At 35.8% G+C, this 24,428-nt stretch overlaps 1 protein-coding gene across 8 annotated transcripts in view; it reads right to left on the bottom strand.

Annotated features, from left to right (window-relative positions):
- Positions 1 to 9,052: 9,052 nt before the first annotated feature.
- Positions 9,053 to 24,428, bottom strand: part of DGKB (diacylglycerol kinase beta) — a 748,227-nt gene continuing 732,851 nt past the window's right edge. For all 8 annotated transcript variants that reach the window (XM_037836813.1, XM_037836819.1, XM_037836816.1 and 5 more), the window contains one exon: positions 9,053 to 12,806. In XM_037836813.1, coding sequence (XP_037692741.1) covers positions 12,699 to 12,806 — 108 coding nt within the window. In that variant the 3' untranslated portion in view covers positions 9,053 to 12,698. The remainder of the gene's footprint in view (positions 12,807 to 24,428) is intronic.

Consider the following 24,428-nt stretch of genomic DNA (forward strand, 5'->3'; position numbering starts at 1 on the left):
CCATACCGAATCTCTTTAGTACTGAACCTTTCTCCAAGTCTCTCTGTCCTGTCTTTGTTTCTCTGTCTGTAGGGCTCCCTTGAGTATCTCCAGTAGGGCAGGTCTCTTGTTAGCAAATTCTCTCAGCATTTGTTTGTCTGTGAAAAATTTAAGCTCTCCCTCAAATTTGAAGGAGAGCTTTGCTGGGTAAAGTATTCTTGGCTGGAAATTTTTCTCACTCAGAATTTTAAATATATCGTGCCACTGCCTTCTCGCCTCCATGGTGGCTGCTGGGTAGTCACTACTTAGTCTTATGCTGTTTCCTTTGTATGTGGTGAATTGCTTTTCTCTTGCTGCTTTCAGAACTTGCTCCTTCTCTTCTGTGTTTGACAGTGTGATCAGTATATGTCTCGGAGTGGGTTTATTTGGATTTATTCTATTTGGGGTTCGCTGAGCATTTATGATTTGTGTATTTATGTTGTTTAGAAGATTTGGGAAGTTTTCCCCAACAATTTCTTTGAATACTCTTCCTAGACCTTTACCCTTTTCTTCCCATTCTGGGACACCAATGAGTCTTATATTTGGACGTTTCATATTATCTATCATATCCCTGAGGTCCATTTCGATTTTTTCAATTTTTTTCCCCATTCTTTCTTTTATGCTTTCATTTTCCCTTCTGTCATCTTCGAGGTCACTGATTCATTGTTCAACTTCCTCTAGTCTTGTACTATGAGTGTCTAGAATCTTTTTAATTTGGTCAACAGTTTCTTTAATTTCCATAAGATCATCCATTTTTTTATTTAGTCTTGCAGTGTCTTCTTTATGCTCTTCTAGGGTCTTCTTGATTTCGTTTGTCTCCCGTACTATGGTCTCATTGTTCATCTTTAGTTCTTTGAGTAGCTGCTCTAGGTGCTGTGTCTCTTCTGATCTTTTGATTTGGGTGCTTGGGCTTGGGTTATCCATATCGTCTGTTTTTTTCATATGCTTTATAATTTTCTGTTGCTTTTGGCCTCGTGGCATTTGCTGAACTTGATAGGGTTCTTTTAGGATTTGTAGACCAATTGAAGTCCTTATCTCTAATTTATCAGATCTACAGCTTCGTGGAGCACACTTTCTCTAACTAACCAGCAGGTGGCGTCCACGAGCCACCTGTTCTCCACAAGCCAGTTCTCCCCTGCTTAGCCTTTTTGGTGAGTGGGGGAGTGAGTCTTGTGGGGTCCAATTGGTGTACCAAGCTTGCGTGTGTAGTTGGTGTTGCCTGCCCTGTATATGGGGCGTGTTTCTGGGCAGTCAGGGAGGGGGGGGGTGGCTCTAACAATCAAATCTCCCTGATGATCCTAGAGTTTTAAAGCTGCTACAATAGTCTAATCCTTCAGTTCAGTCCTGCCACAGTTTGTCTCTGCCACTGACCCACAAGTCCTTGGTATTGGCGTATGGCTCCTGAGACTTGCAAGTGGGCCCCTCTTCCAGGACGTGCACCCCGGGTCCTCTGTTGAGGGATGACTGTGCTATGTCACAGGTGAGTGCCGTCCCCCCAGGGCAGTTCTGGGCTGCTGAGCTGTGTAGGGAGGCTCCCAGTCTGCTGAAATGATGGCTGAATGGGGCTTTGTTAATTCACACTGCTCTACCTTCCCAACTCTGGGACAATCAGCTGAGGTTGCAGGGAAGGCTAATGTCCATGCCCAGTTTTGTGGTGTGTGCCTGTTATTTGAAGCACTTCCGTCACACTGGTTGTCTGGGGCAGTTCTGGGCTATGGGGCTGGCGATGGGCAGGAGTGTTTCCTGTCCAACAGGATGATGGCTGTGAGCGGATACCCCCGTTTTCTTGGGAAGTTGTGGTGTTTAGTGAATTTTCTCAGCCACTGGATTATTGGGTTTTGTCTCAGAGCTCTCCTAGTTCTGCTCTTGACTTGACCTGCCCAAATTGTAAGTCTTTGAAGCTTTCTGTATTGGGCTTCTTAGAGTAATTGTTTTAGAAAAAGAAAAAAGGATTAAAAAAAAAAAAAAAAAGGGCCCTCCTCAGAGATCTAATGGGTTATTGAAATGCTAAGAGACAAAGCAACCAGGGCCATTAAGGAAAGGTCCACAGGGCAGAGAGATCAGCTTTTCTTCGGGATTTGCATATGCGCCTCAGGGCCTGAGCTTGGGCCTGAGCTCTGACCTTCTCCTTTCTATGTTCACCAGAACTCCAAAAATCCTCCACTTTTATTTTGGAGTTTTTCGTGTTGTTTTTTTTCTATGCCTGTCTCCTCTCTGCTGGGCTGGCTGCTCTCAGATTCTCTGGTGTCTGGTCTCCGTCTATCTATGGTTGGAGTTTGGATCAGCAGAATGAGTTTCCGATAAGGGCTGCCACTGCAGTTCTCCCTTCTCCTTCCCAGAGCTGACAGCCCCTCCTCCTACGGGACTGAGCCTGGCAGGGAGGGGCGCGGGTCCCCTGGCCGCAAAAACTTACAGATTTCGCTGATCTCAGCAGTTCCACGTTTTCATGAGTGTTGTATGAAGTATGCCCAAAGTCAGATTGCTCTGTGGTGTCTAGTCCATGCAGTTCCCGGCTTTCTACCTACTTTCCTGGAGGAGTAACTAAAACATACAGCTCACCAGTCTGCCATCTTGCCCTGCCTCTCTGGGTTGTCTTCTTTACACTCAGATATGTTTTCTGATTTTTCAACGATAACATTAAAGCTTCAAACAGTTGTAAGGAGCAGCAGTGGTAGTAGTAGTGTAATTTTAATCAGAAACATTTCTTCTGAGATCAAATTACTTCAGGTACGAATGTTTTGGTGGAAGGATGGGCGAGAGTCTTTTGAAGTTGCTAGTGACTACCACTATCTGTAAATTTTTCAAAAACTTAGTATTCCATTATGAATGCTTAAATTGTATTATTTTATATTTATTTTTATATTTGTTTTTACATATTTAACATCATTACATTTTACAACCAATATTCTCTATTTAATTTTCTGTGGAACTTAGAGAGCTTATAGTTACTCATATTATTAAAATATGATCTAATCAAAACTTCCTGAAAATGTAGCATGGGTAGAGATTGCTTTTGGGCTTTATAAGTCAGAAAATCAGGGATTTTTTTATGTTTCATTTTCTTTCTTTCAAAATGTCTAATTATTGCAGTCATTTACTCCTAATTTTAGGGTTTGCCTTTCTTCTCTCTCCTCCCTGATCCCTCATTCCTTCCTTCCTTCTTTACCTCTCTTTCTCTACTCTTCTGTCATTCCTACTCCTTCCAATTTTAAATAGAAGCGTGATTCAAAGTCTTATAATTTATAAAAAAAATTTCCTTCCTTTTTTTATGGAATGAAGCAGGTAGGCATCCAGCACTTGATTTCTATCTGCATGCTATTGCTTACTTTCTCTTATTTTGGAGTTCCTCCTTTCTTTTTCTTTCCCCATATAAAATTCTAGTTAATTCAAAAAGCCACTTGCAGGTCTACATTCTCTAGAGTAATTTTCAAATTCCTACAATGAAATAACCATATCCTTCATTGAATATGTATCACATTTTGCTTATTTGAATTCCTTAAAATTTTTTTTTAGTTAGAGAAGTTGTAGATTTACAGGAAAATTCTGCAGAAAGTACAGAATTCCCATTACCCCTACTCCATACACACACAATATTACCCACTGTTAACACTTTGAATTAGTGTGGAAACCTTGTTAAAATTGATAAAACAATAATATTATAATTATACAATTAAATAGAGCCCATAGTTTACATTAGGCTTCACTTTTTGTGTTGTACAGTTCTATTTTTTTTTAAATTCTAATTCTGGTAACTTATATGTGACTAATATTTCCCCTTTAAACCACATTCGAATATACATTTAAATAGTGTTAAGCACATTCACAATGTTGTACTAACATCACCACCATCCATTACCAAAATGTTTTCATCACCCCAAAAGGAACTCTGTACCGATTGAGCATTAAATCCCCATCCCCTTCCCCCACCCCAGACCTTGGTAACCTGTATCTAGTTTCTGATTCTGTGAATTTGCATATTATAATTATTTCATAAATGACATCATAACATGTTTGTCCTTTTGTGTCTGGCTTGTTTCACTCAAGCCATGTTGCAGCATGTATCAAAACTTCATTCCTTTTTATGGCTGAATAATATTCCATTATATATATATCACATTTTGTTTATTCATTCATCCTTTCATCTGACATTTGGGTTGCTTCCATCTTTTGAAAATTGTGAATAATGCTGTTATGAACATTGGTGTGCAAATATCTGCTCAAGTTCCTGCTTTCAATTTTATTTGGGATATACCTAGAAATAGAATTGCTGGATCATATGGTAATTCTATACTTAGCTTTCTGAGGAACAAACTGCCAAACTGTTTTCCACAGTGGTATTGGTCTGTTGAGATAGTCAAATTATTCTTGAGTCAGTGTAGTAGTTTGCATGTGTCTAGAAATTTGTCCGTTTCCTCTAGGCTATCTAATTTATTGGTGCACAATTGTTGATGGTATCCTCTTTCTTTTCTTTTTTTTTAGTTCAATTTTATTGAGATATATTCACAAACCATACAGTCATCCACAGTGTACAATCAATTGTTCACAGAACAATTATATAGTTGTGCATTCATCACCACAATCAATTTTTGAACATTTGCATTACCACACAAAAAAGAATAAGAATAAAAATTAAAGTAAAAAATGATATCCTTTTATAAACATGCTTTTTATTTGGGGTAGGTAGTAATGTCTCTCCACTCCAATTAATTTCTGGGTATTTGTGTCCTCTCTTTTTATCTTTGGCAGTCTAGCTAAAGATTTTTAGATTTTATTGATCTTTTGAAGAACCAATTTTGGTTTTGTTGCTTCCCTCTACTGTTTCTATTTTCTATTCAATTTATCTCTGCTGTAATCTTTTTCTTATTTCCTTCCTTCTGCTCACCTTGGGTTTAGTTTGCTCTTCTTTTTCTAGTTCCTCTAGTTGTGAAGTTAGGTCTTTGATTTGAGATCTTTCTTCTTTTTTAATGTAAGCATTTGGAGCTACAAATTTCTCTCTCTGCCCTGTCTTTGCTGCATTCTATAAGTTTTGGTGTGTTGTGTTTTTGCTTTCATTCACCTCAAGATGCTTTCTAATTTCCTTTGAGATTTCTTCTTTGACCCTTAGGTTGTTTAAGAGTATGTTGTTTGATTTCCACATATTTGTGAATTTTTCATTTCACCCTCTGTTGCTTTCTAGCTTCATTCCATTGTGGTCAGAGAAAATACAAGGTATGATTTCAATATTTTAAAATTTATTGAGGCATGTTTTATGACCCTAATACATGGTCTATTCTGGAGAATGACCCATGTACTGGGAAGGATGAATATTCTGTTGTTGTTTGATGATGCATTCTATATTTGTCTGTTAGATATGGTTGGTTTATAGTATCATTCCAGTCTTCGACTTTCCACTGATCTATCTAGATGATCTATCTGAAAGAGGTGTATTGAAATCCCCTACTATTAATGCAGAACTGTTTATTTATTCCTTCGAATCTGTCAATATACTTTAGAGCTCTTCTGTTAGCTGCATATATATTTATAATTCTTATCAATTTATAGTGTCCCTTAACAGTATACAGTGTCCTTCTTTGTCCCTTGGAACAATTTTTTACTTAAAGTCTATTTTATCTAATACTAGTATAGCTATTCCTGTTCTCTTTTGGTTCCTATTTGTATGGAATATTTTTTCCCTTCTTTTCACTTTCAAACTACTTGTGTCTTTGAATTTAAGATGAGTCTCTTGTAAACAGCATACAGTTGCATATTTTTAAAAATCCATTCTGCCCATCTCTCCCTTTTGACAAGAGAGTTTAATCCATTGACATTTAAAGTAACTACTGATAATGCAGGATTTTCTTTAGCCATTTTGTTATTTGGTTTTGTAAGCCATATAACTCTTTTGTCCCTCAATTCTTCCATTAATGCCTACTTTCATTTTCATTTCTTTTTTTTTTTTTTTTTTTGGTAGTATACCATTTTGAGTCTCTTCTGATTTCCTTTGTATATATTTTCCAGATATTTTCTTTGTGGTTACCATGAGCCTTACATTTAACATTCCAAATCTATAACAATGATGTTGATTTGATAACAATTTTGTTTCAATAGCATAATCTAATACTATTCCTATACCTTCCACTCCCCATCTTTTTTGTCTTGTTCCAAATTATCTTTATACATTGTGTGTCTAAAACCATAGATTTTTCATTACTTTTCCTACATTTGCATTTTAGAACCTGTAAAAAGTAAAAAGTGGAGTTGAATATCAAAAAACACAGTACAATAGTACTCATATTTGTGATTATCCTTATGGTTACTTTTACTGGAGGTATTTATTTTCTTTATGCTACTTTGATCCAGTGTTGTCTTCTTTTCTTTCAGTTTGAAGCATTTCCTTTAGCATTGCTTATAGAGGAAGTCTAAGGGTGACAAATTCCCTCAGTGTTTGCTTATTTGGCAATGTCTTAATCTGCCCCTCATTTTTGAAAGCCAGTCTCTCCAGATATACAATTCTTGGTTGCCCATTGTTTTCTCTCAGCACTTTAAATATTTCATCCCACTGCCTTTTTGCCTCCATGGATGCTGAAGAGAAATTGGCACTTAATCTTCTTTGTACTCCCTTGTACATAACCTGTTGCTTTTCTCTTGCAGCTTTCCCAATTCTTTCCTTGTCCTTGGCATTCAGCAGTTTGACTACCATGTGTCTGGGTATGGTTCTCTTCAAGTTTATACTGTTTAAGGTGTGTTGGGCATCTGGAATGTGTCTATTTATGTCTTTCTTTAAGTTTTGGAGGCTTTTCAACATTCTTTGAATATTCCTTTGGCTCCTTTTTCTCTTTCTTCTTCTTCCAGGACTCCTAAATGTGTATATTGGTATTCCTGATGGTGTTTCACAGGTCTCTGAGGCTCTGTTCACTTTTTAAACTTCTTTTTTCTTTCTTCTCCACAGCCTGAATAATTTCAATTGTCCCATCTTTGAGTTCAGGGATGCTTTCTTCTGCTAGGTCCAATCTGCTGTTGAGACCCTCTAGGGAATTTTTTATTTCAATTATTCTGGTCTTGAGCTCTGGTATTTCTACTTGGTTCCTTAAACAATTTCTATCTATTGAGATTCTCATATTGTTCATTCAATTATTTTCTCTGTGTTTTCCTTTATCTCCTTGAGCATATGAGGATCATTTTTTAAAAGGTCTTTGTCCAGTATTCTGAAGCTTTGTGTTCTTTGTTGAAGGTTTCTAGATTTTTATCTTGTTCCTCGTATGGACCATCATTTCCTGTTTCTTTGTTTGTCTTGTAATCTTGTTGCACACTGTACATTTTAATATTTTAAAGTGTTAATGTTGGGGTTTCACCCCTGAGTTCTCTGTTCCTTAAGTTTGTATCCAGCTAATGATATGACAAGATTTCCTTGAGTGCCAGGAGCTAACAAAAACAAGCCAACACACAAACACCTTTCACAGTCTTTGCAAATTGATTCTGTGTTGGGATGTGCACTCCTTCATGATTTAGCCATCCCATCAAGAAGATCATCCTGAGGCAAAAGTGAAGTGTTGGATCCTCTTTTCTGAGCTTGTGTCTTGTCCTGGGCTCACACTCACTAGTGGCTTAGGAATTTCCTAGTTTACAGGAATTTGAATGCCTCCTCTATTTCCTTTGAAGTACAGGCATACCTCAGAGACATTGAGGGTTCAGTTCCAGAATACTGCAAAAAGTGAGTCACACGATTATTTTGGTTTCCCAGTGCATAGAAAAATTATGTTTACATTGTGTTGTAGTCTAATAAGTGTGCAAAAGCATTGTCTAAAAAAAACCCAATGTAGCTACCTTAATTAACATGTCACAGAAACATAAAGTGAGCACATCTTTTTGGAAAAATGGCACTGATAGACTTGATTGATGCAGAGTAGCCACAAACCTTCAATTTGTAAAAGCAAACAAACAAACAAACAAGCAAAACACACACAATAAAACAAGATAATGCCTGTAGACTTTCTCCCTCTCTTGGGTTCTCTATTGTGTCTTAAAGCCTGTAAGCCTTTGCCCCAGGTCACTATTTAAATGTTCCTTACAGTGCTTTAGGCTGTTTTTAAGCTGCTTCTGCCTACAAGACAAGTTCTGGGAGGACAAGTCAGAGACCAGTGTCCTGACTCAGTCTTTCAGGCTGCCACCTGACAGATTGGCAAGGACATACAGGTATTCCAGTATGTGCATAGGGGTTTCTCTGTATCATCCAGCACAGGGCCAGGGACCCACAATGGGAGTGCAAGGGAGAGTCAGGGCAAGGGCAACAAGGGTGCCAGGAGCTTCTCTTTTTTTTTGTTTGTTTTAATTGCATTTTCTTGATTCAGTGCTCCAATCCTTTTACAGTTTTCTGGAGTTACTGTAACTCTTTAACTGTTTTCCAGAGTTTTGAGGAAGATAGCTCTGCTGATTTTTGTTAGTTGTTCAAAGATTCTGTGGAGGAATGGAACCCTGGAGCATTTTATGCCACTATTTTTGTCAATGGAAAGTTGCTTCCTCAATTCTTACTCTTCCTTACCACATCATTTAATATGTCCATTAATTTACTCAACTCCTCCTAATAGATGGAAAGATTTTTAGAGAGGAGATTGCTTTTTTTTGTTTTTTAATGATGAAAGCCCTTAAAAAATCTTTCACCTAGTCAGTGTTTAAGAGATATTTGTTGAGGTCTGGTACACAAAATAAAATTAGAAATTTGTTTCATCCAGAAAATTCCACTGAAGTCCATACAGAGACCCTGGCCTAGTTTTTCAGTCCATAATTCCATCAATTCTCCATCAGATCTTCTAGAATCTATGAAATTGCTAGAAAAATGCTCACAGCAGCAACATATGGCCCAAAGCACACCACAGTGGAATGGATCAATTCTTAAGGATACAGAATTCAGACACAAGATACCCAAACCCTTTCTTCAAAAGGCAGCAGCTGGCCTGGATACCCCCAGTATGTACTCACTATGGGAGACAGCCTGTCAAACTGCTTGAAGAGTTCATTTACTGGTGAAATCTAGTCAAAATAGGTGGTGGCAAGTAATGACACTTAACTGAGTGGTTAAGAGTTTTATTTCAAAAAGTGGGATATTGCACATAAAACATTTTGAGAAAATATTTAGGATACTGTAATTAAATGAATTTCATATTTTTAAACATAATAAAGATGTACAGAATCTTTCAAATGTGAGTTTACTCAAACTTTATTTAAATACAATGCAATTTAATGAGGGTTTTAAGGGGTGATTTTGTCTTTCACACAATGAAAGTTCTTCTTTTTGTAGGTTATTCATTTTTAATTTTACATCCTCAACATATATTACAAATGTTTAATCTTTTAATTTTGAATATATGTACTATACTTTAATACATTCTTTGGGGATCATATGTGCCATGAAAAGTTCATTTTCCTTTTCATAACCAATATACAACAAATTAAGTTTGACACAGAAAGGAATGAAATTGTTTTAAAAATCTTGAGTCATTCAAGTAGAATACAGCCTGAGATTCAAAAACAGATTCTTTCTTCAAAATTGCAATTCCTTCCCATCCCCCTGAAAAAGGAAAACAGAACAAAATGCTGAAACATATGTGATTCATTAGTCCTTACTGGATCTAAATTTCTGCCTGTAGTTGACTATCTACCCTAAATATCAGAGTTTGGCTTTATTCTGGCTATGCTCTACATGATCTGCTTACAACTGAAAAATGTTTTAAAATGTTGTTTATTACACTTCCTCCAATATCTCTCCTTTCTCCGCAATAAATTGACCAGCACTTTTTTCACATCAAATACACCTGGTATACACATGTAAGTTGAAAAACATATTTTGTCTTTTGAAATTTCTGGTTTTACAAAAGTCTCTCCACCCCTGTGTATTAGAAGTGAGGATGTCCAGATTTATTCTGGAATCTTTCTCTATTTACCAATTCAGTATATGACAATATTTAGCAGAGTGGATAACTTTTTTCCTCTTTTCCCCTGACCCCCAAAAGCCCAGTGTTAATTTTCACTTAAAAGATTCATCAACTTAAAAACTTTATAACTCTATGTCTACTATATTTAAAAGAGGTTGGCTCAACAACTCAAACACCCACCCACACACAAAGAAGAAAATTTCCCATCCTGTAAAGCTAATATTCATTATTCAATATACCATAGAACTTTCACTTGAAGCTGTCATATAAATGGGAAGAATATCATCTCTGATCTCAAAATCATTGAAGTAGGTTTTTAAAAACCACTTTCCAAACCCCAAGAGTAGTGTACCTGAAGGGCAAGTACATCAGTATCTCTAGAAAATGAATTTAGGAAAGTAAAATTTGATTCATATTACTATTGCCACCAATGAATCCAACTGACTGAAAGTGTGAGTAAGTACTATTAGCACTAATTATAGCTATATAGCCACATTAAGGTGAGGCTGCATCCCATTATTCCATTATTGAAGTCATATAGGCAGGGTGTATAATTTATTTTCCACTGCACAGATTGTTAAGGATGATTCTCAAACTGTTCCTGCCTTCGAAATATATACTATAAAAGGTAGTCAAGATAATAATTCTATGTGGTACTGAACATCAAATAATTCGTAGCTTCAAAATATGTTTTTGACATAAAGCCTGCCTGGCCATTGTAGAAAATTTTGTCAATTAATGTGAAAATATGTATTACCTGTAACCATAGCACACAAAATCAATGTATGTGCTATGTAACATTATGTTGGTAATGCATTTGCAACTGTTAGAGATTTCTTTTGGTCTAGTTGTCTAGATTACTGCTCTGCTAAATGACCTTTTTTTTTAAAAAAAAAAAACAGGGCAAATGATTGCAGTGCTAAATTTGCAATTGTAATGATAATTTTCCTGGGAATGCTAAATTATGTCTTAATTTTATTGAAAAGCTTTTATTTTTAAAGCAATTAGACTTATTGTTGATTGATATTTACCATCCAATGTTCCTGGAACACTAAAAGAATACACTTCATACATAATCTTCCACTATAGTACATTGCTTGAGAGTTGCTATTTGATATAGCAACATTCAGCTGAGTTTTCAAACCAAAGAAATAAAATTATAGCAATTTCACTTGAAATCCATAAATCCATGCACAAGATTGTGTTGAACAGAATCACTAAACGCTATTTGTTATTCAAAGATGAATGAATCAATAGTAAAATAGAACTGGTAAATCATTAGCACTTTAATGTAGAGTGGAGAGAGAAAACTAATAAATCATGCATTTCAAGCACTTGTTTTCCTTGCAGCATGTTTGAAAACATAAAACATGCAATGATGGGATGCAGGTCAATATGAACAAAAAAACAATATCAAGACTGCTCAGAATGGAGTTCCATCTTATATCAAACACTTAATGAGAAGTTAAGAAAAGTATAACTGCACGATTTCCTTAAACAATCAGAGAATCTAACCATGCCGTGAACACCTTAAATGAGGATCTAGGCCGTCATTTCCAAATAAACATTGGAAATGTCACAGAAACTGGGGTTGGAGGGGGGCTAATTGCATGCATGATTTGTTTTAATGAGTTCAATATTATTACAGGTGCCAATTTATACTAAAAGGAACTGATACAATCATTTGCTTTCCTCAAGTGTACTTAACTGATCCACTAAATTTACAGACACTATTTTATAAATGACCAAAAAATTAACAAATTAGCTATTGCACTGTGATTGTGTTGTATGACCTATTGTCTATGAAAGGTGAGCATTTTAATGATAATTAATGGATAATTTACCCTTTTCCAGCATTTTAATCATCACCAAATTAATCATAAGAACCATAAATTTGTCCTGCAATGCTTAATTAATTATGCATTAACCCATTTCTCTCAAGCATCTTTTGCTAAATCTTTGGTGGGAATTAAAGTTTATTAGGCACATAGATTAAAACATCAATTTGGTTACTGGTGTGAATTTGAATTTTCTTCTAGATTCACATGCATTTAGGAATAAGACTGATCATATTACCACACTTAACTGCCAAGTAACCAATTATATCTGTTTAAAAAAAGAAAAGGTAATACCCCACCTACATTCTATTTTTCAGCTCAAAAAAATGTTATACCTGATACTTTAAATTCCACTCAAAAGCATTAAGATGTTGAAGGAACACTATTTAGGTATAGCAAGATACAATATAACTATTTAATACAATCTTTGAATTAAAATTCTCTTCTCAAGTCCTAGGTCAAACATCATTGATCCACTGTTTGATTCTAAAAGGGAAAAGTATAGCAACCCAAGATTACGGTCATTGTAGTAGTACTAATTAGTGCTTATTACTAACTGCAGTCACACTGAGAGAATCGTATTTCCCATGGTATTTCCTTTTTTTTATGTTTCACAGGTTTTCTCCACAGGTTAGTAAATGGAAATTGGAGGAGGTATGAGAGGGAGACATAAAAATCTATGGAAATGCATGCAACAAAAATATGCAGTATCACTTCATGTAAACATCTGCTTTCTTCATGCAAAGAAGCCTATAAAAACCGAGACAAATTTTCTAATAGCTGAATTTTACATTAGCTCATTAACAAAAAACTGTTAAACCAATTCCATGATTTTGCATGAACAGGAGACTTGAAATGGTTCAAAGATTTCCAGCTTAAGTATTCCATGGCCCAATTATGTTAATTAGATTTCCAAGACTAAAACAATACAGGATTATTCCTTGCTTCGGTTTCTTGTTCTTTTGACGAGGGAGCAGAATAACCCTGTTTTTGGAGGTGGGCCCATCAGCATTGGAGCTTGGTTCTTGTGTGTAATTTTTATCTGTGGAAAAGAGAGACAGTACAGTAAGCTCCAGATACAATACCTATTTCTGAGAATCTCTGTTGAGGTTACTAATATTTCATGAGTTGATGAACACTACAAGTATAAAAAGAAGTTCTAGAGTTTCTATTATATCAAAAAATATTTTAAAGGAGATAAGTATATGCATTTAAACTATATTCCAATACTCAGGAGACTAATAAAAAATAAGCTGAGCTGAAGTCCCATTTTAAATATGTTACCTTTAACCTCACTGGTAATAACACCCCAAAGCTCCCTATTTAGGCTACATGATTATTTAGCATAATTTCCTGATTATTAGTTATATATCATTTATTTAAGGCAGGAAAGGATGTACCCTTATAATATCCAGAATTCCAGTTAAAGCCCAACATGAAGACATATTTGGTACCAAGGCAAATCTTATTTATCTTGCTAATCAGATTGTTTCTCTCTTTCAACACGAAATGCAAGGCTTAATTTCAAAACAATCACTAGGAATGAAAGTAAAAAGTTAATGTGCATTAAAGGTCAAAAATGATGAACTAAGTTTCTAATTTGTTAATTAATTGGTAATAGAATAGAATCAAATATTGAAAAGCCAGCTTAAGATACTTTAAGAGACTGCTCTAAAGCTACTCGTTTTGATTTCTTTGATATAAAACTACGAATCACCTTAAATGAGACAACCTTAAAGTAGATTATGTCTGCAATTTTCTCTAATTCAAGTCTAAATTAGAGAAGACATTTTATGAATATATGCTATGCTCAAAGCTAATTGAAAGCAATTATCAAAGTGGCATTTTGTCTGTGACTTTAAGATACATTGTAAGATAATAAATGATTCTCATTATGTAATAAAAAGGTCACATCTTGCCTTTGGGCTAGTGACGCTAAGAGTTTTTCAAAAGCAATCTGAGACATTTTCTTTAGTGAACTGCGACTAATACAAGAACCATCGCTTATTAAATATCAGTTGTCACCTACACAGCACCCGCATCAGAGATGAGTATTTCTTTTTCAAAAAGAAACACCACCTCATTAAAAGCTGCAAAAAATATATCTTTCAAAGTGCATACCTGACATTTTCAAGTTAAAATGAATATCCTTAACTTGTCATTCAGTAATACAATGAAACAAAACAAAAAAAAGTATGTCATGTGGACAAGATCATTAAAATCAGGACTGGGGCTTTTGGGAAATGGAATTTTACTTCACGGTCTAGAAAGCAGAAGTATGTGAAAAACCTTGAAAAGATGAACAACTTTATTTAATTCTGTTGGAATCAGGTTATTCTGGAAGGATTCAGTGTTCCTCTCTCTACTGTAAAAATAAATTGCACTTGTAAAAGGCCACCAGGTTAAACCAGCCCCAAGCTCCCTATTACTCTGATTTTTTTTTTAATGTTGTTATCTTATAAATTGGGGTATAAATAGCCAGATTATGAGATGCTAGATTGTACCTAACTATGTACATTGGAAATGGTTTCTACAAGATTTTCTCTCTTAGCAATTTAGCTTTAGGTTACACTCTAACTTATGTCATTTTTTAAACACCACTGAATCCAAGCTTTGGATAGGATCTATTAGAGCATCATTCATTCATTATTCATTTCATAACATTTATCAGGAACTATGAATAAATAGACAATGCACAATCTCTGCTCCCAAAAAGTTATGGTCTAGTAGGAAAAAAAAATATATTAACAAGCATATTCAATAGTGTTATAAATGCTGAAGTTGGAAGAAAAACAGAAAGGCACTAGTTTTTTTTTTTTATTTTGCAAATGAATCATTTTCTCTAAAATGTCATTTTTAAATGAGTACCTGAGGAAACAGTCAACACATATAATCTATATGATGACCTTAGATTCAAGTAAAACATTAGCAGCTAAGCTAAGGAGGTACACATTTCTGATCCAGTCACTGGATTAAATCCTTCTGAGTACAGTATGATAGTATTAGGGTATTTCAGAAACAAGATAATTATTACCAAATTATTGCTGTTAAAACTTTGGAAGGAAAATTTTTCCAGCTTTTTACATCAACTTATGGCAAAGCAAAATGCCACACAATTATTGTGCATGAGATTCTTTGTTTATTCTTTGTATTTTTTTTTTTTTTTTTTTTTGTATTTTTTAGGTATTAGAATTTTGTTTGCTCATGACCATCCTTATATTGGAAATCCTGTTTTGAAACAATTCACATGTTTTTATGTGAAAAATAGCACAGCATCTTATTCAATGCTCTTGACACAGTGGTATCCTTAATGCATGTTGCTGACTAATATGGAATTCTAGTTTTCAGTTGCTAAATAGAATGATGACTAGTCCTGTTTTTAAAGTTATCTATAACCCATCTTCTCGGTTGTTTAACCCCACTCATGGTCAAAGTATGTAACCATTCTCTTGCCTAACTTTATTTCTACAGAAAATTAAAGTCACATCCTTTTGGGCTGTTGTTTGTGGAAATGAGAAACAATTGGCTATATTTTCCTCTTAGTCAGGAGAGAAAACATAGAGGAAAGTAATAATCATGAAATAATTACATGTTTTTGTGTGTTTAGGGAGAAGCAAAAACTGCTCCATCTGGGATGAGAATAATTCCAGAGAGGTGCATTCTTGATGTTCTAGTCACAGAATACCTGGGTGTAATTCAGAAAGTTGCAGGGATTCAAGGTAACTCCAGGCTTGGATTGTGCGTATGGAGGAAACCTGGGATAGGGGGCCAAACGAGGCCTTGTTATAAAGATTCTGATGTCTGTTTTGTATATGTTCAACACTCTTTAATATATTTTTTTTGATAATCTGATATCTACTAGGAAAATAACAATTCGAAGGGAGCAGATTTTATCCCCAGGGATTTTAGAATGCTGTACTAACTTTTGGCAATTTGAAGACACAAATCAAATGTTAGGTTATCTTTGAGTGCCTCCAGATTTTTTTTAATTCAATTTTAATGAGATATATTTACATATCATACAATCATCCAAAGTGTACAATCAGTTGTTCACAGTACCATCATATAGTTGTGCATTCATCACCCCAATCTATTTTTTGAACATTTTCCTTGTACCAGAAAAAGTGAAAATAAGAATAAAACATAAAAGTAAAAAAGAACACCCAAGTCATACCTTCCCTTCCTCCAACTCTATTTTTCATTTAGCTTTTGTCCCTAGTTTTCTACTCATCCATCCATACACTGGTGTGCTGGTTTGAATGTACTGTGTCCCCCAAACTCCATTATCTTTGATGTAATCTTGTGTGGGCAGAGGTATCAGTTTTGATTAGATTGTGATTCTTTGAGTGTTTCCATGGAGATGTGCCCCACCCAACTGGGAATCAGATCCCACATAGACGGGGAGGTTTAGCTAGAGAGAAAGGGCAACATCTGAGCAACAAACAGTTACTCAGGGGGAGACCCTTAGGCACAATTATAAGCGGGTTTAGCCTCTCCTTTGTAGTAATGAGCTTCATAAGGACAAGTCTGGAGACAGAGGGCTTGGCACATCAAACTGCCAGCCCTCGATGTTTGTGAGGACATCAGCAACAATCCAGGTGAGGTAGCTCAACACCTCTGCATTTTCCCCTTGCTCCTCAGGGGGGCCCTGCATATATATTTTTATTCTCTGCTCAAATTACTTTGGGATGTGTTGCTATTTCACACTAACCTAAGCAAACCTACCAGGTCTCACTTCCTATTAAAAGTTCCATGTAATTATGGTATTTGAACAAACTGTCCAAGGTAAATTTTTTTAGGAAATATATATCTTGAGTGCCTCCGTATTTTAAGAGCTAGGCAGTTAGTTCTCAGTTGTTCCCTGATACATCAAATATATTATGAGCACCAGCTGTGAACAAGGCATTTTGCAACTTGATTTTGATGGTTTGGTTTCCAAGAGCATCTAAGATTACAACTGAAAGGGTGTTGTGGACAGTCATAAGTAACGGCAATAGGATGGGGCCCCGAGAACCTGGAAGGGTAGTGCTGCACCAAGGTAGAGGAACACGGCGGAAGTGGGAGACTTACTCTCTCCAGGCACATCAATAAAAATCTGGGTTCAGAAAACACAAGATGAGTAATGTCAGTAATAGAACACTGTCCTCCTAGAAAACTCCATTTCTACTTATCATGTATCCTTTGGAAAGCTGTGGTGGAAGAGGAGAGGCACTTCTACTATCCCATTGAACTTTCTAGTTCTGTCTTCCTATTTCAGATTAAATTTGGGCACATCTAAAACCACAAACATGAAAAAATTTGATTTCAGTTTCAGCTTTATAATTATTCTATATGAAATAAGGATACACATAGAAACCAGCAACTGGATCAAGGATTAGAACACGCCATTTTCTTGTTTCTATTACACCATCAAGGCTGCAAAGTGTGATGGCACTACCTCGTAAATGTAACATTAAAAAAAAAATAACAAGAATAAAAAATAAAAAGAAATGAACACTAAGTTCCATTTCATTTGGCTCTTATTGTGTGCCAAACATTATGTTAAGTGAGTTACACATTTAATTCAGATGCTACCCATTTCATCCACCTGTTTAAGCTGTCCTAAACACATGTCCACTCCCATGAAAGTGTTCTTATTGAAGAATATAGAGTTCAACTAGGATTTCAAAGAGACTGAAGAGGGGAATTATGCCTCACAGTGCACGGGGAACGGTGTCTCTTCCCATTAGCATTTGTGTTTTCTCTAAAGACGCTGGTTAGCTGCACCTAACATTGCAGATGAGAGGGGTGGGAGAGGGGTGGGTCCTCCCTGACTCATTTCCCAGATAGCATTTGGCCCATCTCAGTGGTATTTTCTTTCCTGGCTCCCTGTCTCCCGGTTCAAAAATACTCCCATCACTCTATTATTCTGAGTAGTGATTCTCTTCCTTCTGCTATCTGAGTACCCCTGCTAACACCCTGGGCTGGTTGCTGGAAATCCTTGGTCCTGAGCTCTTCCGTCACATGGCAATGCACATAGCGGCCTCTCCTGACCTCTCCCTTCTCTTTCTGGTTTTGTTGACCTTCATCTCTTGCTTCCTGTGGTGTCCTCTCTATCTGTCTGAATTTCATTCTGCTTATAATGGACTCTAGTAATAAGATTAAGACCCATTCTGATTGAGGAAGGCCATACTTTAACTGAAATAACCACATCCAAAGGTACTACTTACAATGAGTTCATATCTCAGGAATGATTAAGTTAAAGAACATGTCTTTCTCGGTACATAGTTTCAAGCCATCACACTCTCTTTTCTTTCAATCAAACTTCTATCTCTGTTCTTCCAAGCGTGAATAATACATTGTGAAATTTCAAAGCATGGGATTACAAGAAGATTCTAAATGTCCTCAGAGAGGAAAAACAGGTAACTTCCAGAGAAATAAATATCAAGATGACATCATGCTTTACAAAAACATCACTGCTAGAAGACCATGTAGAAACACCTTGAATGGCTCAAGGAAAAGTTAATTTTAACCTAGAATTCTATACTCAAGTCAATGTATTGATTAAATACAAGGGTAGAATGAAGACATTTCAAGCATAAAAAGATCTACTAAATTTATCTGTATATGCCCTTTAAAACATATTTGAGGGTGTTCTCCAGAAAAATGAATGAATTAAGAAAGAGATTCAGAAAACAGAGGATCCAACTCAGATGAATAGTCTTGGGCAGTCCAGTATGACATATTTTCAAGAGACTAGAGAGGAACTTGCACGGAAGGGCTTCAGCCATTTAAAGAAGGGGAATTGGGATAAGAAGTAAATTGATGTGGTGAAGCTTTACAACAAATAAGAACTATTCTAAGAATGACATTGCATAGAGAAAAATAAAAATGAAACTCTGATAGCTTTATAGGAAAGAAAATGTGATCATAGGTCACTACTCGGTTCTGCGATTGACATAATTTTCATAGTCTCAATATTTTATATTGATTTAAGTAATATGATTACATAATTATTTCCAGAGGCAGAATAGCATAATGGTTAAAAATCAAACTGCCTGGGTCTACCACTTCCTATCTGGGGACTTTGGGCAAGTTACTGTGATTCATTCCCTCACCAGTTTAATATAGTGTCTGTTTCATTGGTTTCTTATAAGGACTGAATGAGTTAATGCACACAAAATGCTTAGACTCTCGCCTGGCACTTAAAAAAATCACTCAGTAAATATTAACTAATAGTAATAGAATTAAATGGAAAAAAGTAAGCAGGTAAAAAAAATCCTTTCCATCCAAGCTGTAAGTAGAATATATCTAAAACTAATAGATTAAAAAATGATACCAAAACATGTTGTTAACAATACAGAGTGAACTACTAAGAAAAAAAAAAAAACCCGAAACAATCAAATTGGTTGTTTCTGGATAGCAGGCTGGTGAGAGAGAAAAGATGCGACAGGGGATGGCTTTTTCTGCAACTCTGTACATGTTCCAATTTTTTAAAGTGTGCATATGTTATTTTGGTACAAATGTTTAAAAATGATTGGTACAAATGATTAAAAAAAATTCCTTCTCCAGGTGATACTGACATTCTCTAGAGTTTTGGTTTTCAAAATATAGTTCACAGAGCAGGAGCATCCATATAATTGTTAGAAATGTAAACTCCTCAGTTCCACCCCAAACCTTCTGAATTAGATGCTGCTTTGCAAGTAGATCCCGAGAGATTCACATGCATGTTTAAGTTTGAGAAATCCTGGTCTGTTATTTTATTTCTCTTCCAATTGTAATCTGTTGACTGACTGAATGAATGAATGAATTACCAGCACTTCCTTGTTCTTACCCCCATAACATATGACTGATAGTTAATAGTAATGGAAACAAATAATCTAATTTGTTTGCTCAATTTGAATTACCTTTAATACTAATCTACTAAGTACCAGCTAACTTCAGCTTCAGCTTAGTTGTGGAGATACCGAGTTGAAGAGACTTAAATTTTTTTTTTTAATTTTTTTACCTAATTGAGGTGCTTATACTCTAATGATGATAACAAATATGCAATAGCAGAATGAGATACATATTGTGCCACAGATAATGAGAGCCCAATGGGAGCACAAAACAATGCCAGATAATGGTGGAAGCACAGACATAATTAAATACAAGTTTTAGCAACATTACTCTAACAACATAGATTAGGGCTGGGTACCACATGTTAGGCAGGGATGGGAGGTTAATATAGTAGCCCAGAAAATAAGTGAATTGGACTTGAATTGAGGCAGTGGCAATGGGTACAGAAGAGGGGGCAGATTTGAAAATGACTGAGGAGGCACAATCTACAGGACATGATAGCTGATTGGCTGAATGGATTAATGGGAAAAGGGAAAATTCTAACATGATTTCCATGCTTTGCCTTTGGCTGCTACATGTGTCATGATGCTTTTTACAGAAAGAGAATCATTTTTGTCAGGGTCAGGGACCAGGAGATTGGTGACTGCATATGGAGTGTGACAATTGGAAGGAGATGTTCAATGTGTCTTTTGGATATGTAGGTCTCGTTTTTAGAAGGGAGAACTGGTATTGAGAAAGATTTGGGTATGATGAGGCTATAATAACATCATCCACTGAGATGAGATTATTGAAGGACATTATGGAAAAATATGAATAACAGACATTAAAGTGGAAACTGGGTAACAAGAACATTTAACAACAGAACAATGGTAGCCTGTGAAGGAATATGAGTACCAGTTGCCAGAGAGGTAGGAAAAACCTAGAAAGAGGTGCTATTGTATAAACATATCCAATCAATCTTGTATTAATTAGGGTGAAACCCTCAAACTGCATGGATCTAGGCTAGGCGTGCTACCATAAGCTATTGTTCATACTAATTTCAAACACAGAAATCATTATATTTGAGTTATATATTGCAGGATGTTTAAGGAGATGTTCATGTAATTCAGAGTTTGTCAAGAGTTTTCTGTAAAGGACTAGATGGTAAATATTTTAGGTTATATGGGCACATGGTCTCTGCTGCAACTACTTAACTCTGCCATTTTAGTACAAAAGCTGTCTGGGATAATACATAAATGAGTGGGTGTGGCTGTGTTCCAATAATTATTTATGAAAACTAGAATGTGATTTTCATATAATTTCCACGTGTTATGAAATATTATTCTTTTATTAATTTTTTCAACTATTTAAAAACATAAAAGTCATTCTTAGCTTGTTGGCTATACAAAAATAGGCAGCCAGCCAGATTTGGCCCACAAGCAATAATTTGCTGAACACTGATGTAATTACATGCAAGTACTGAAGAATTAAATCTAGACTTGAAGCTTAGGTGGAAAAAACAAATTTTAATTTAAATCATGATTTTAATGGGTCAATAGCTAAGAGAGGGATAAAAGTGGAAATATTTATATTGCATATCTTTGCTATACTGAGTACCACCATTCAGAATTCATTCTGTGAAAATTCTGAATTAGAATATATACTATCATTCCCAATTTCAGTAACGTACCAACTGATCAAATTTGGCTTACATGCATAATCTCTTTAAGTGATTCTTACTGCTTTGCAAAAAGGTGGGTTTAATAACATTGAGAGTTTTAGGAAATATCTTAGTAGGTAGCATTTTCCTTTTCAAATATTGTCCCTGAAGTTTAGCCAAAATTTTCTTTTCCTTCTTCATTTCTGTAAGAGTTCACTATCATTGGTTTGATTCAGCTATTTAAAAATGAATGGGATTTTCCGAGCAAAATAGGCACCATAAAATATCTTTGGGGAGAACTTAATTTAGCAATTATCTGGAACATTAAAAGTTACCTAGCTTATTCTAGAATAAGATTGTCACCTTCCAATAATGGAAACCATTTTGAATTCATGTGTGTAGCTGAGGAATATAACAGAGAGAATAAAGTGCATGTTAAAATTTTCAGCTCCATAACTGCCAAAAAGCAAAGCAATGAAACATAACAATTTTCTAAAATCCCTTTGCCAGCTTCTGTATGATTCTAGCCATTATTTTCTGGAATGATTTCTGTTTCCAAATTTAAGTTAAAGTCTTTGATCTAATATCAAATTCAGAGAAATCACTGTGAAGATTTAAAATAAAATCTTTAAAATTGGGTTTGAGAGGTTTGCTTGTTGATGAAATTCATAGGAATTTTAAATATGTATGGTAATGAGGAAAGAGAAACTGTTTCCTGAAAGTAATGGGCTATTTGGCCACATTGCAGGGGAAATACTCGTACCTGGATTTGAAATCTCTTTTAAGATATAAATTGTGTTCTCCCTTCCAAAATATTTTTATGATTGTAAGTTGGTTGAGAAGGAAGGTCAAAGACTTAAAAACATTTTTATTGTCTCCATGTCTCTACAGAGAAATTACACCCACAACCCAGTAGCTGTTTAGCCTTTCCGAGGGCCTCTCCAAAGCTTTGGTCCTACTGAAAACAAAACAAAACAAAACAGAAACAAGCAAACAGAAAAAAAACAAAACCAAAAACAAACAAAAATTCCTTCCCATGACTATACCCAGAGAACATTCACAGCGTGTAGTTCTTTTCTTAATGAATACTATTTCATATACATTTTCCTATATGATCTTTTCCTTCATCCTAGGGGTTAAGAGCATGAACTCTGGGAACATGCAACAAGGGTTGGAATCCTAGCTTGGACACTAGCCAGTTGTATGATCCTGAACAAGAGATTTCAGTTTTGAGCCTCGGTCTCTATTTGCTAAAGTAGAATACCAATAAGCACCTGCTTCACAGGATCACTGCAAGTACCCATGAGGTTATAAATGTGTTTGATAAATGCTACCTACTCTTTTTAGTGTGATTATGTTCAGTCAAGTCAAAAACATATTTTGCTAATCCTTCTGTTATCTGGGACAAAGTTTTCTGGATTCCTTAGGTGGGACTGGGAGATGGCATATTATGACTGTGCCAGTTTGGATGTATGATGTCCCCCAAAATGCCATTATTTTTGATACAATCTTGTGGAGGCAGACATATTCATGTTAATTAGATTGGAATTCTTTGATTGAGTGTTTCCATGGAGATGTCACTCAATCAACTGTGAGTGAAATGTTTGATTGGATAATTTCCATGGAGTTGTTATCCCACCCATTCAGGGTGGGTGTTAACTGATCATTGGAGTTGTATAAAGGAGTTCACAGACAAAGACCTCAGAGCCACTGAGAGTGACATTTTGAAGAGGAGCTGTAGTTAAGACAAAACGCCCCAAGAGCAACATTTTAGAGAACACCATTTTGAAATGCAACCTGAGAGCAAGTGGATGCCAGCCATGTGCCTTCTGAGCTAACAGAGGTTTTCCAGATGCCAATGGCCATCCTCCAGAGAAGATACCTGACTGCTGATGCCTTACCTCAGACACTTTATATGTAACCAAATAAACCTCCTTTTAGAAAAGCCAATCCATTTCTGGTATTTTGCAAAACGGCAGCATTAGCAAACCGGCACATGACTATCTGCCTTCTCTCTGAGGAGGCCAGAAGCACTGGCAGCATTGCAGCCACATGGCAGACTGCACTTCTATCCACAGGAAAGAATGGAAAGGAAAAAAAAAAAATCAATGTGGGACATTTACTAACCCTCTGAGAGCATTTTTTTTTTTTTTTTTTTAATGAACGGAGATCAATAAGCTCATACTCTTAATTATGACTCAGCCGTACCTTTAGTTATTTGGGGTATCACAACACTGATCTGAAAGATTTCTCCCCCAGTGTTAAACTATTTCATGGTAATCCAAGTTAACATTTTGACATCCTACCCACAAAAAGTTTCCATCACAAGATACAATAATTGTCACTCCTAACAATGTGCTTAGGTTGCTGGTTCAGAAGCATAATTTAGTTGAGCTAGTACTGCACTAGAGGTAACATGACCTGATTAGTTTCCAAATTCCCCCATTTCAAGGAATTGTTTCACCATTAATTCAGTTGCTCAAGCCAGATATTTGAATCATCCTTGACATCTTCTCCTTACCTCCCATAGCTAACCTGTTACTAAGTCTATTCAATATTACTCCTTAAATATTTTCAGTATCTTTTGACTTTTTTGAATTTCTGCTACCACTGTCCTAGGGCCTGAACAATTGCAAAAGTTGCCTAATTGGTCACTGCAACCCATTCCCCCTTCAGCTACCACACACCCATTCTCTTTCCAAAATGATCTTGTCATTATGCAAATCTGACAACATCACACTCCTACTTAAACACCACTTTAGTTTCCATATGGCTTTTAAACTAAAGATATGAATCCTTCCTGGACCTCAAGGTCTTAATGCTCTGATCCCTACCAACTCACTTGCCTCACCCCCCAATTCTCTTCTTCCTGTGCCACTTCTATCACATACTCCCTGCCCATATGTGTTACATAATAACACAGAGCATGTTTTATTCCCTCTGCATATGACACTCTTCCCCCTTTTTGTCTCTAGATAAATCCTCCTCATCCTTTAGTTCTCAGGTCAACTTTGAGTCTTTTTGAAAGCCTTCCTGGCTCTCCTTTGATGAGATCAATTCCTCTTATCATACCTGCTCACATTACCATAGTACCAGGAAGCTTTCATTCATAGACCTTATATTATTATCAAAGTCATGTATTGGTGTGACTATTTGAGTAATGTATATCTCTGATAATTTCAGAGACCATGTCTTTTGTTTTGCTTT

This window comes from Choloepus didactylus, chromosome 5, assembly GCF_015220235.1.
Source record: "Choloepus didactylus isolate mChoDid1 chromosome 5, mChoDid1.pri, whole genome shotgun sequence".
Taxonomy (NCBI): Eukaryota; Metazoa; Chordata; class Mammalia; order Pilosa; family Megalonychidae; genus Choloepus; species Choloepus didactylus.